A 13,671-nucleotide genomic window follows, 5' to 3' on the forward strand; every position below is an offset into this window, starting at 1 on the left:
TCTCCTACGTAGCCATGATGTTGTGATTGCTGCAGAATGTGGACTGGCATTATCGTGCTGAAGAATGCAGGGTCTTCCCTGAAAGAGATGACGTCTAGATGGGAGCATATGTTGTTCTAGAACCTGAACATAGTTCTCTGCATTAATGGTGCCTTTCCAGACATGCAAGCTGCCCATGCCACAAGCGCTCATGCAACCCCATACCATCAGTGATGCAGGCTTCTGAACGGAGCGTTGATAACAACTTGGGCTATCCTTGTCCTCTCTGGTCCGGATGACATGGCGTCCCAGTGTTCCATAAAGAACTTCAAATCGTGACTCATCTGACCACAGAACAGTCTTCCATTTTGCCACACTCCATTTTAAATGTCCCCTGGCCCAGTGCAAACGTCTGAGCTTGTGGAGCTTGCTTAGAAATGGCTTCCTCTTTGCACTGTAGAGCTTCAGCAGGCAACGGCGGATGGCACGGTGGATTGTGTTCACTGACAATGCTTTCTAGAAGTATTCCTGAGCCCATTCTGTTATTTCCTTGACAGTGGCATTCCTGTTTGAGGTGCAGTGACGTTTAAAGCCCCCCAGTATACTGCCATGTACATCCATACGCAGAGGTACGTGCGTACCCCCCAGCGTACCCTCCGTGCAAAGCTCAAATTTTTACGACCGCATACGCGTATGCTGTGTCGCACAATAAACTGCCCAGTGACGGACTGTTTTGTATGTGACATCAATGTATTAAATTCCCCTTCTTCATCCCTGATCTTGGCTTTTCTTTTGTTTTTTGCCAAGAGGCAGTGATCTCTTCCTCCTCCGTTGATGCCATGACTGAAATGGTGAGAAATGGAGGAATTTGTCACAAGCTAATTAAACTCAGATCCAGCGTGGCTGTGGGAGGATCTGGAGATTTCCTGGTGGGCTGGTCTGATGTGTGGGCTGTAGAGCCAGCGCTCTCTGTTTTTTGGGTTTTTTTAGATCTTTTTATTAACAACATATAAACACAGAACACCGCTGCGGCGGAGACTGCCAGCGCTCGCTTTTTTTATTTTTTCCGACCTGTCAATCAATCCAGTAGGCGTGTCAGCAAATGACCAATCGGCAACTTCAATTTGTCCCGAAGGTAAACGCCCCTTGTCTGTGAATCTGCTCTGCAACTCATCGGGGTGTATGCTGGAGTATCATGTCTGAACCCTCTGTGTACTGTATACGCATACGTACGCGTGAACGGACGTACGCGGCAGTATACTGGAGCCTTAAGGGCCCGAGATCACGAGCATCCTGTAGAGTTTTACGGCCTTGACCCTTATGCATAGCGATAGTTCCAGATTCTCTGAATCTTTTGATGATGTTATGCACGGTTGATGATGATAACTTAAAAGTCTTTGCTATTTTACGCTGGGTAACACCATTCTGGTATTGCTGCACTATCTTTCTGCGCAACAATGGTGGAATTGGTGATCCTCTTACCATTTTGGCTTCTGAGAGACACTGACACTCTGAGAAGCTCTTTTTATACCCAATCATGTTGTCAATTGACCTAATTAGTGTTAATTAATGTTACATTTACTCAGATTAAACTTTTGATCTGTCATCTATGTTATATTACGAATAAAATATTGACATTTGCCATCTCTACATCATTGCATTCAGTTTTTATTCACAATTTGTTTAGTGTCCCAACTTTTTTGGAATCCGGTTTGTATAACTGCATACATACTACATACTACCTCGCCTTCTGAGGGAAAGTGAGTTGTTCCTGGGCTGTTAGCTTTGCGCAAGTACAGTGGTTTCTCGTTTATTGAGGGTGTTACGTTCTAGACACACACACACCCTCGCAAGAAGTGAAAATCTGCGAAGTATAGACATTGTATTTATTTTAGTAGTTATATATTTTTTAAGGCTTTAGAAACCCTTCCCACACTCTTGCAATGTTCTAAACTCTTAAACCTACATCATTTCCTGTGGGATCAATAAAGCTCTATCTTATCTTATTTTAACAACATACGTAGCGTACATATGTAGCTATTAATTTTGCTTACCAGGCTCTCCAGAATAGCAGCAACTCGGTTCCGCTCCGACTTGGAGATCCTCATGGGCTAGGATATCTCGGGTTCACCGCTGAGTCTGGGGGTCCAGTTCTGTGCAGGTTACATAGCACAATGCTCTATTTCTTAAAGAGACATGTCCTGACTTGATTTCTTTCTTGTGAATCTTACGCTTGTAAAGTTGAATTTTCTTAAAGAAACTTGTCCAAGTGACATGGTTAAAATCTTGCATTTGAAAAGCTGGTTCGGCAGTCATGACTTCACTTTCTGTTCGGCAGAAAGCAGCGGCCTTAGGCACTACAGCACAGGATTGTCTTCTGGGCAATGTAGTCCTTATGAGTGGCAATTACAGTATAGGTTTATTGAAAGAAAACTACAAAATGGCGGCGCCTGTCCAAATTACTATTTTTTTGTTATTAACGTTTTCCCAACCATGTGAGTACAATAATATTACTGTAAAGTCGACTATTGTGTGTCATGTACAGTACTGCACCGTACAGTTTTTTAGTACAATATTATGTACTGTATGTTCACAAACTGTGATAAGAGCGAGTCCGCAAAAGTTGAACCGTGAAGTAGCGAGGGACTACTGTACTGTAGTATACTGTCTTAAATGAAAGTATACTGGCAATGTGCATTAGGAATCCCGGACGTGCCCCCACTCGTTATGACCTGACTAAAACAGCCACAACAAAATAGAAAAATTTATGTAAAAGTTGACTAAGTAAGTAAGTAAGTTTCTTTCAGCTGCTCCCTTCATCAGGGGTTGCCACAACGAGCAAACTCACATAAAATATTTGGCCATTTGTTTTACACTGAATTCCCTGCCTGACGCAACCTGGTCAGGAACCTGCAACCTCAGGATTACAAGACCACTGCACTGACCACCAAGCAACCGCAGCCCCGTGTAAAAGTTGACTAAATGGTTTATTAAATTCAAATCAAACCAAGCTTAAAGTACAGATCAAAGGTGTACATTGTGTACTTTAGAAGTCAGCTCAGTCAGAGCATGAATAAAAGGTTTAGTGTTGAAATGGGAAAATGGAAAAAGTACCCAACACAGGTGGCAAAAATACTTTGGAGGAGAGCAAAGAAGTTGGACTAAATTATTTTGTCAACTTTTTTATGGCTCGCCTCCCTTGAGACAGGTCATGACATCACTAGGCCTTCTCTATCAGTTTGTTTTATGAGGGGATAAGGTCACACTGATATTTATGTTAATTTATTCATGGAGCGGCTGTGGCTGAATGGTTAGAGCAGTCATCCTCCAATGCAAGAGTTGGGGGTTCGAACCCCACAGCAGTCACATCCTGAAGTGTCCCTGGGCAAGACACTGAACCCCTCATTGCCTCTGATGAGTGTCCCATTAGTGTATGTGTAGTAGTCACGTAGGTACGTGCCACTAGTTATAGTATGACAATATATCCCCGTATATATGCATACAATTTCACGAGTTCCTCATCTTTCTGACTGTGTAAGGTCGTGCATTGAAATTAACAGAAATGTAACGAGAGACGTTATTTATCTTTGACCCATCAAATCAATGCGGTCATTTATTTTCAGAATCAAAGTTTAACATCAAACATTTACATTAATTTGGCAAAATATGAAAATAATAACAGACAAGTTTCACAGAAAATGAGCTTCGAATCACTCGGCGGTGAACGAGGACTTTGCTTCAGATATTTCTAAAATATCTGTACTGATTTTATGAGAAAGAGGAGAGTTTAAGATGAAATGGAGATTTATCTTACAGAGAAATATGTGAGGGAATTAATCTGTTTGACCAGAAATTGCACGCTCCATCAGATATCAGCTTGCCTCCGGTACACTTTAGTCGAAGAGGAGACCGTTACCTGGTTGACGTAGGTCAGCTCGATAGAGAATCCTCCAGACCTTTTTCAGCGTCTCCGTTGAGGACTACCAAACCCTCAGAGAGTCGTACGTGGTTTTCAAACAGAGATTATAATTCCAAAACGTCTCTGAATCATCTTGAACGCGTTTGCACCCAAGAACTCTGAACTCCTTTCATTCTTCAGAACTCCTCAGCCTCTGGAATTCTCCTGAATTCTTTTCCATTCTGAATTCTCCCATTCTGAATTCTTTTCCATTCTGAATTCATTCTCAATTCTAACATGAACTGGGAAGTTGCCACATTTTAAATGGGTCGACTTCCGGTTCATTTGAGAGCTTTCTGATTCGTGGATGGACCAGAAAGAGGTGTGTTTTTGTGACGTAAGATGTTATCTAAGCCAAGGTCAGAGAATGAGATTGTTCAACAACTGACAGAGAGATTATTGCAGAAAAGCAGACTTCGTGGAGTCTCACACTTGGTAATCTTCTGAAAAAGTTTAAACATGACATCTTTCTCGGTAAACATTTTAGTTGACCGAAAACCGACCTTTCACATACTTACATTACTTGGCTCAAAATCAAGAAATGCATATTAACCTGATTTCTTCTTTGAATGAGGAATAAAAATCATTACTTACTGCTTATGTAAAATAAAAATGAGTAGTTCTTTCCAACCTGTAAGCATTGAATGGAACTAACACAATTTGATTATCAAACATTTGTACAACAGTAATGATTATAGAGAATTGTCTTTTCTGCTTGATTAATTCAAGAAAGAAAGTCACCAGATGGCTCAGACTGTATTCAGATCAATGAAAATAACAGTCTCTGTCCATCTGATAGATTTGAGGTCATCAGGGTCAGATCAGGGTCAGATCAGGTTCACTACATATGAATGCGATAAAGCTCTGATTAGTCTCTTTAGAATGATTTGTTCAATTAGCTTTGTAGAGATCTAGTAGAGTGCTGTATGAATGGGTAAATGAGGACACAGATTGTAGTGTGAAGCACTTTGAGTATCTCAATAAAGATAGAAAGGCGCTACATAAGTACAGTCCATTTATCATTTACCATTTATTTTATTTAGATGGTGCCATTTCAAAACAAATGTTGATTTTCCCTTAGTGTTTTAATGCTGCCACGGATTCCCTTGTGGTGCAGCTGGATTCCCATAATGATTGTGAGCTTGTTTTTGTGAGAAACTCTTTCTTTTTTCAGTCTTGTTTGAGTTATGAAGACGGTCAATATTCAAGTTTCTTAAGGTTCAATGTTCCTTTTTGTCATTCGCATCACATGTGGTACATGAGGTGAAACGAAATTGAGTACACAGGGTCCCACTTACATCCAACAATAGCAAAATATAAATTGTAAAAGAAGCAATATTAAGGATCTAAGATATAAACTATGAAATACACTAAACTAAGAAATATGCTAAACACGTAATAGTGCAAAATAATACGCCGAACAACAGCAGCACAAACATGAGTCTGTGTGAGTAGATGAGTAGAAACGAATACTGTACAGCAGCATGAAATAAATCAGCAGCATGCGATCAGCAGCATGGATAATCAGCAGCACATATCAACAATCAAAATGGCATTACAGTGATTTTTATTTATTTATTTTCACAGTGATAATCCTGGTTAGATATTCACGAGTCTAACAGCCTAAGGGTAGAAGCTGTTCCTCAGTCTAGTGGTTCTACACTTAATGCTCCTCAACCTCCTGCCTGAGGGGAGTGGGGCAAAAAGTGTGTGTGCTGGGTGAGTGGGGTCCTTCATGATGCAGGTGGCCCTCTTCCTGCATCTGGAGGTGTAGATGTCTGTGATGGTGGGGCGGCTGATTCCAACAGTCTTCTGTGCAGCCTTCACCACTCTCTGCAAAGCTTTTCTTTCCATCTGAAATCCATGACCATCTCCTTCATCTTCTTCACAATGATGTTTGATGGTTGTTCTGCCTGCACCAGTTCTTCAGGTGTTCTACCTCCTGCCTGTAGCTGGACTCATCATTGTTTGTAATGCATACAGCCACCGCTGTATCATCTGCAAACTTTACAGTATGATAGCCTGGATGGGTAGGAGCACAGTCATATGTGAGCATCGTGAACAGGAGAGGGCTCAACACACAGCCCTGAGGGGAGCCAGTGCTTAGGGTTATGGTGGAGGAGGAGTCACAGCAGATAAAATAGCTGCACTAGAACAGACTGAATGCTTTTCAAAGTGAAAAAAAATGCTTGTAGTGCTTTTAACTGACTATAACACAGATTTAACTTTAAAAACATGTTAGGTTCACTCCAGTGATCTGCTGATCACCTGTTGATTCTGATTTTTCAAGTATGCTTTTGTTAGAGCTCACTTGTTCTACAGCTCATTTCTCTCTTGAAGCTTCTATACAACAAAACATCAGTTATTATTGTTGCTTACATCTTTTTTGGCTAAATAATTTTTCTTGACTTATTTGTTAAATAAATTAAAACAAAATTAGGACAAATATTATTAAGGATAAACTAACTGTATGTGCATCATGTGGCTCCTTACACAGCAATAGAGGGTTGAAATGATCCCTTTTACTAGGGTGTTGCTGTTTGTTTTAAATCAGCTTTATGGTCCTAATGGGGGTGTTAGAGAAGACATGTAGGAGCATCTTAATTTGAATTATCATTACTTTACTTTGAAGGGTTGTGTTCACAATTTACCATATTTTTCAGACTATAAGGCGCACCGGATTATAAGCCACAATATCAATGAACGGGTCTGTTTTCATACATAAGACACACCAGATTATAAGGCTCACTGTTGATTTTTGAGAAAATTAAAGGATTTAAATGTGCCTTATAGTCTGAAAAATACAGTAACTATTAAGTATCAATTTTCAGCATAATTTTAAAAATCCATTTCTAGGTACTTCCCTCATTGAGTTGTCTTTCTTATTCCCCAAATCAGCTGAAAAATGAACAGTGACATTTTTGAGTGTCTTTAATCACCTTCCCACCAAAAATAACACATACTAAGTTATGTTTAGAATATTTTTCTTAAGTAGGCTGTGGCTGTGAATGTTTATATATGTACAGGTGATTTAGAGTTAAAGGGATCAAAGTCTCAAACATGAATCTAATGAGGCCCACTGCGACACAGATATGTTACAGAGATTGTCACTGCATCATAAAATGGTATGAAGCGTAACGCATACACTTTCACAAATCACACTCACGCTGACGGATGTGACAAATATTTCACCCCTGCGCTCGAGACGTCTGCCATCAGCCTGTCTGTTTGTCTGATACTCTGGTGCAGTCTGCTGGGAAACAAAGCTGGAAACTCAGATTTATGGGACTCTGCAATTAATCTGAAACCGCATCATTTAGTTTTACTTATATCCCTACTTGTGTGGGTGGCAGACTGGCTTTGAACAAGCCTTGATGTGAGTTTTAGCAGAGGAGAACCAGTCTGGTGTTGGTCCTAACTTACTGGGACTGGAACTGCTACAGGATTTCTTTTGGATGGAAATCATGGGCTTGGCCGGCTTCCGATCAAACCCAGCTCTGATCAACACAAAGCATGTGAATTTTGAAAAAAGTAAATAAATAAAAATAACAACCTTTGCTTACTAAAACAAACTGTCATGAATTTAAGGCCTGTGGTACAGATTCACAGATTTTGGTCAAACAAATGTAGAGCAGAAGAATTAAAAGATGTCACTGACTTTTATATTTAAAGAGGTGATCATTGGGGGCTTATTTTATTTTTATTTTTTTTGCAATACCTTTTAATCCAAGTCACTTATGAAAGCATTTCATGAAACAATGTTCAGCCAACAGCCGAGTCTAAAGGCCGTTAAACAGAACTTCTCATTGTATTTCAGATAACTTCAAAGAATCTTGTAACCATCAGACTGAACAAAAGTCCCTCTATTTCAAATTTTAAGAGAAAAGCAACCTTTTTTCTCTCAGAGCCAACTAAATACCTAAATGTGTTATTATGAAATATTTCAGCACAAACAAAAAAGTTAATAACTATGAAACTGTTTAACATACTGTTTGTGTGCTTGGCTTACGCAGAGGTCCAATTCCAGAGAAATAATATTTGCTGTAGCAAAAATATTTCCCTTCATGAATGGTTAAAGTATTCATTCATTCATTCCACATCACTTAGATTACATGTCAAAAGTTTCTAATGCAACTTTGTGGTCAAATCCTCTGCTAGTAAGTTTGTAAGAGTTTTCTTTCAGCTTACGATACTTGCAACTAATTGATTCAATTTCATTTTAAACCAACATGAACATTAGATCAGAGTGAGCACAGGTGAACTTATCACTGAACTCCAGATTTTGAACGCTATCTATAAAAACTATCAACTTTTTTTGTGTGTGCTACGTTCACAACTTTTGCAAAAATCACTTCATTCGAATTCAACCTTCTTTTTTCCAAGAAATAATGCTTAGTTTTGTGATTTATTCTGTAGCAACTGATCAATACATACACACACCTGGAGCTAGATAGCAGGACAAAGAAGGGTTGGTACACAGGGGAGAAATGATCATTGATAATCACATAAATTAGGGCCAGTTATACTGAAAAAGAAATTGATTTGTTCAGCATTTTGTCCCAGCTCCTCATGTTTCAAAAGTGCAAATAAATGCCAAATGTCTGCATATGGACCAAATGAAACACTGGACCAAATAAAAATAAAAAAAAGAAAGAGAGAAGTCACAATACAAACAAGAGCCCTCCAAGGCTGTATATTGTACTTGTACCAAAACTGGATTACAAGTTAAATTAAATTCAGATCAGAATCTGGTTTCTGGTTTATTCTAAGTTGAAGCAGCTTCCATCATGATGTTTTATCTAAGTCCATCCATAACGTTTTGAATAATTCATCCACAATGCCTTCTTGTCTGACACAGAAACTGCTCTCCAGTCAGCTCTTATAAAGGTGCATGTTTGTGTTGTGTTTTGTCTGAAGCAGACCTTCGGTGTTGCATAAAGAAATTTACTATAGACTGTGTGCAGGGTGTGTGTGTGTGTGTGTGTGTGTGTGGGGGGGGGGGGGGGTCATCTAGCACCATGTAGGATGTTGGAACATGCATTTTGGGGGAAATTACATACAGTAATGACTAACCTGAGGGTCATTTCTGTGTAACATACACTTAAGCATGACTCAAAGCTTTGATTAACGTCACACACTCCCAAAACTTACACTTGCAACACAAACAAAGCCACGTTGGTGAGGTTGAAACGTATGGAATCCATTTTTGAAAGCGTAAACTTGGATTTTATCACACTTTAAACTATTACATAGTATTAACTCACATCTGCTCCACACACGTTCTTAGCAAAAGCAAACCAATCATCGTTACGATGCTATCTAATGAGAATCCTAATTATTAACAAACACACAAGCATCTCTTACATCTGCACTGTGGCTGTTCACACCTTCCCTAATGTGAAACACACCGACATGCAGATTTTGTAAAACAAAACAAACTGTATGGACTCGAGACGTTTTACTTCACACCTCATATTGTAAAGTCTAGCAGGAGGTTTTCCCAGATTCAAGCAGTCTAAATGGTCCAGACCTCCCTGTGCGGGTTTCCTTTCCTGTTGTTGATAAAAATGGTGATAAGACAAAAACCAACACGGGGTGATAAACACACGAATGGCGGAAATGCAGAAACGTTTCCCAGTCTCCCATATCTGTGTGTCTAATAGAGGGGCCTCCACTAATTCTTGTTGCCCCCTGGAGTACAGGAAGGAAGAAAGGCTTAGAAACTGTTTATTTAGTTAAGTGACATTGTATATTTCTTTTTTTTTCCAATGAGCTTGCATTTCAGACCTGTGAAATGAATAATACAATTCATCATCTGTAATAATAATACAGTTTATAATACAATACAATACAATGTAATTATAATACAATTTAGAGATATAGTTCAGATCTTTGCAACCAGTAAAATAAGAATTTTTCAAAACTTTTCACAGATTTCTACATCAAAAGATCGAGGTTCAAGGTTCTTTACTGTCATTCACATCACATGGTACATGAGGTGGAACAAAATTGTGTACCCAAGGTTCCAGTTACACCCAACAATAGCAAAAATATAAAGTATAAAAAAGAAACAATATATAAGGATCTAAGATATACACTAAACAACAATATTGTAATATAATACGGCATATTAAACAGCAGCATGAAAATGAGTCTGCTGTGAGCAGATGGGTATGAATACAGCAGCTTAAAGGTAAGAAATCAGCAGCATGGATAATCAGCAGCACAGATAAAGTGTCAAATCTCCAATTAAAATGGCATTACTGTGATTTTCCTGTAAGGTATTCATGAGTCTAACAGCTTCAAGGTAGAAGCTGTTCCTCAGTCTAGTGGTTCTACACTTAATGCTCCACAACCTCCTGCCTGAGGGGAGCGGGGCAAAAAGTGTGTGTGCTGGGTGAGTGGGGTCCTTCATGATGCAGGTGGTCCTCTTCCTGAATCTGGAGGTGCAGATATCTGTGATGTTGGGGAGACTGGCTCCAATAGACTTCTGTGCAGCCTTCACCACTCTCTGCAAAGCTTTTCTCTCTACAGCTGTGCAGCCTCCATGCCACACATTGATGCTGGAGTACAGGACTGCACACCTGTAGAAGGAGGTGAAGACTGAGCTTCCCAGACCAGCTCGTCTCAGCTGCCTGAGGAAGTAGAGTCTCTGATGAGCTTTCTTGATCAGGCTGGTGTTGTTGCCCCAGCTGAGGTTGTCATTCAGGTGCACACCCAAGTACTTGTAACTGGAGACCACTTCCACCACATATACTTTAATGTGGGGTGGGGTGGGGGTAGGTGTGTTTGCTCCTGAAATCCACAATCATCTGCTTCGTCTTTTTTACATTGATGTGAAGCTCTCCAGGTGTTCCACCTCCTGCCTGTAGCTGGACTCGTTGTTTGTGATGCATCCCACCACCACTGTATCACCTGCAAACTTTACAATATGGCAACCTGGATGAGTAGGTGTGTAGTCATATGTGAGCAGAGTGAACAGGAGGGGGCTCAACACACCGCCCTGAGGGGAGCCAGTGCTGAGGGTTCTGGTGGAGGAGAAGTTGTGGATCCTCACAGACTGCTTCCAGTTGGTTAGGAAATCTAGAACCCAGTTGTATAGGGAGGGGCTTAGCCCTAGTGTGAGTTGTTTATCCATCAGGGTCTGGGGAATCGTGGTGTTGAAGGTGGATATGAAGTCCACAAAGTGCATACAAACTGCTCATGTGTTAGTTTCTTTGTAGCATTAACCAAATAACTCCTGAACCATTGGACAGGTTTTAATAAAACTCAGAAGGTAATCACTGAATAGCCATCTACAACCCTTTAATTTTTGGAGTCAGCCCAAGTTAACATGGCCTCCACAGCTAATCATCTTTAACCAACACAAAAACGGCTAAAAACTTGGTCCATTCTACAGAGAAGGAGCATTTTGGTGTGGTAGTAGCTGAGAGTTACTCTCCACACACATTTTGAGAGCTACCAGATCTCACAGTAGTATGTGACATTGTTCAGAACGTCATTTACAAGGTTTGAACAAAACAACTACAGCTCTGTCCCTTTTCAACACAAGATGATCTTTGTTTAAAATTCAGGCAGGGAATGTGGCAGGTGAAATGGATTTCGTCAACGAATGCTAGACCCTTGGATATTACCATTAATTTGAAAACAGCCTGAGCTTCTTGGCATATTCACTACTCGATCCATGCTCTTGACACGTCTGAATAAGAACAGACTGCAGCAGCTTTCCAAATCCTGTGAATTCTCATTCATTTTCTGGTGTTCCTCCAGCCTAAAGGTGGACGTCTGTGCAGCAGTGAGCGGTGTGGGGATCCCCAGCTCCGTAGGTAAGCATTTCTACACAGTGGCTCTGTTTGAGAACGAGGGAAAAGGAGGAAACGTGTCAGAGTGATTAAAGAGTCAATGCCAGATCCAATGTACATCTCCATAGTATTTCCTGCAGACAAATTACTGCTCTGTAACAACATTCAGATGGAGAAAAAAACAAAGCATGGAGATATTTATGGAGCACATAATTCACTGAAGGTACATTGTTTCCACTGTCTGATGATTCTCTACAGGGTTAACACCTACACAGAGATCGTTGCTGATTATTTATTGGATCAGAAGCGGTGGATTTAGGAATAGCATTGTCTGGTCGTCAGATCTTTTTCTTTATTGCTGTCCTCTGTCCAGATCTGCGAGCCGAGCTTGAGCTGGATTGGTTGAAAGGCACCAGGGGTGGTGTAAAGAGAGTTCTCTTCCTGGACACCGAGCAGCCTCAGCGCACCGGGCTCCTCAGACTCGGTCACAGCCGCCCACGTTCGTGTCTGAGCTACACGATTTATCTGAGGGTGAGCAAACCACATCCTGCACACTCAGACAGGCTCTGATTACTGAGCTGTGCAGAGAGAAGCTGTGACTCCCCAGGAGGAATCAGCTGTACTTACCGCGAGAAGAAAAAAGTTGATTGGTGTCGCACCTTTTGTCTGTGTCTACAGGAAGAGGATGAGTTCAGGGACAAATTGACCCCCATCTCACTGGCTCTGAACTACAGCCTGGCTCCACCGTCACGTGACCAAACACTCCCACCTGTTCTCAACCAGTACAGCAGCACCTTCCTTCAAGAGCAGGTGGATATATGTCCTGTCCTCTGTCACCTTTTAGATCAACATGCACTTCACAACAGAGATTTCATACGAGCACATTTGATTATGAATTGAGAAATAATAAACCCTCTTTGAGGTATTTAGCATCAAACTTTTCAGTTATTTTTGTTTGTCTATGCCAGTGGTCTGCAACCTGTGGCTCTGGAGCCACATGAGGCTCTTTAGTCCCTCTGCAGCGGCTCTTTCATGCTTTGACCAAAACTAACTTAAAACTGGATTTTACTGGTTCTTATAACAATAAAAAGGGCAAGTTTTAACAGTTTTCTTGTCATTTCCTTTGCAAATATGTGAATACTAGAACTAATACAAGGAGTAAAACATATTCACTTTCACTTTATGCTTTATTTCTTCAAAATAGGATACTTAATTTTTTCACAATTTCAAAAAAAATATCACATAGCCCTGCATAATTTGTTTTAGTTTTTAAACATTGGGCAAGACCATGTTATTTTTCCTTCTTTAGAAGAATCTTGTGTTTTTATAATGTCAATGTAAAAATATCAATAAACGTTAAAAATCATTAGATATTTTCAGCTTTAATGTCACCCCTACTGGTCAGAAAACACCGTCCAACAAACTTATAATTGATAACCACAGTTGTAACAGGTTTTGTGGCTCTGGACACGTATAATTTAGTGAACAAAGGGGCAGAAATGGCTCTTTTGATTGTAAAGGTTGCTGACCCCGGTCTATGCTGATATGTCCCACACTGCAAAACAACGGCACTGAGCACGGCATGCCACAGCAAAGAGGGCAAACAGTTTAAAATTATTGCTTCTTCTCAAAGCAAGACGGCGACATTTCCATTTCCACATCTGAGAAATAATTATTTCCATTTACAATGAACACAGCAGCAATTAACTAAAATCCCTCTTAAATGTGAACCTAAATTAAAAAATATCCTGATGCATGCTCAATAATCCAGGTAGAAAAATCTAAAAAAGTTAAATCTGGTCCTCTGGACATTCAAAAGAACCCAAAACAAAGCAAAACAACAAAAAATGTAGAAACGTTTCGTCTCTCGTCCGAGAGACTTCTTCAGTCTGAGGTGCTGTTTTCAGCTCAGTCTCTTAAATAGCACCTATT

The 13,671-nt window shown here is 40.2% G+C and overlaps 1 protein-coding gene across 1 annotated transcript in view; it reads left to right on the forward strand.

Annotated features, from left to right (window-relative positions):
• Nucleotides 1-13,671, forward strand: part of itga8 (integrin, alpha 8) — a 72,998-nt gene that overhangs the window by 40,049 nt on the left and 19,278 nt on the right. Inside the window, exons 18-20 of the mRNA XM_037676660.1 lie at nucleotides 11,708-11,763; nucleotides 12,113-12,270; nucleotides 12,418-12,549. Of these exons, the coding sequence (XP_037532588.1) occupies nucleotides 11,708-11,763; nucleotides 12,113-12,270; nucleotides 12,418-12,549 (346 nt within the window). The remainder of the gene's footprint in view (nucleotides 1-11,707; nucleotides 11,764-12,112; nucleotides 12,271-12,417; nucleotides 12,550-13,671) is intronic.

Source organism: Nematolebias whitei, chromosome 5 (assembly GCF_014905685.2).
Source record: "Nematolebias whitei isolate Nwh7 chromosome 5, NemWhi1, whole genome shotgun sequence".
Classification (NCBI taxonomy): domain Eukaryota; kingdom Metazoa; phylum Chordata; class Actinopteri; order Cyprinodontiformes; family Rivulidae; genus Nematolebias; species Nematolebias whitei.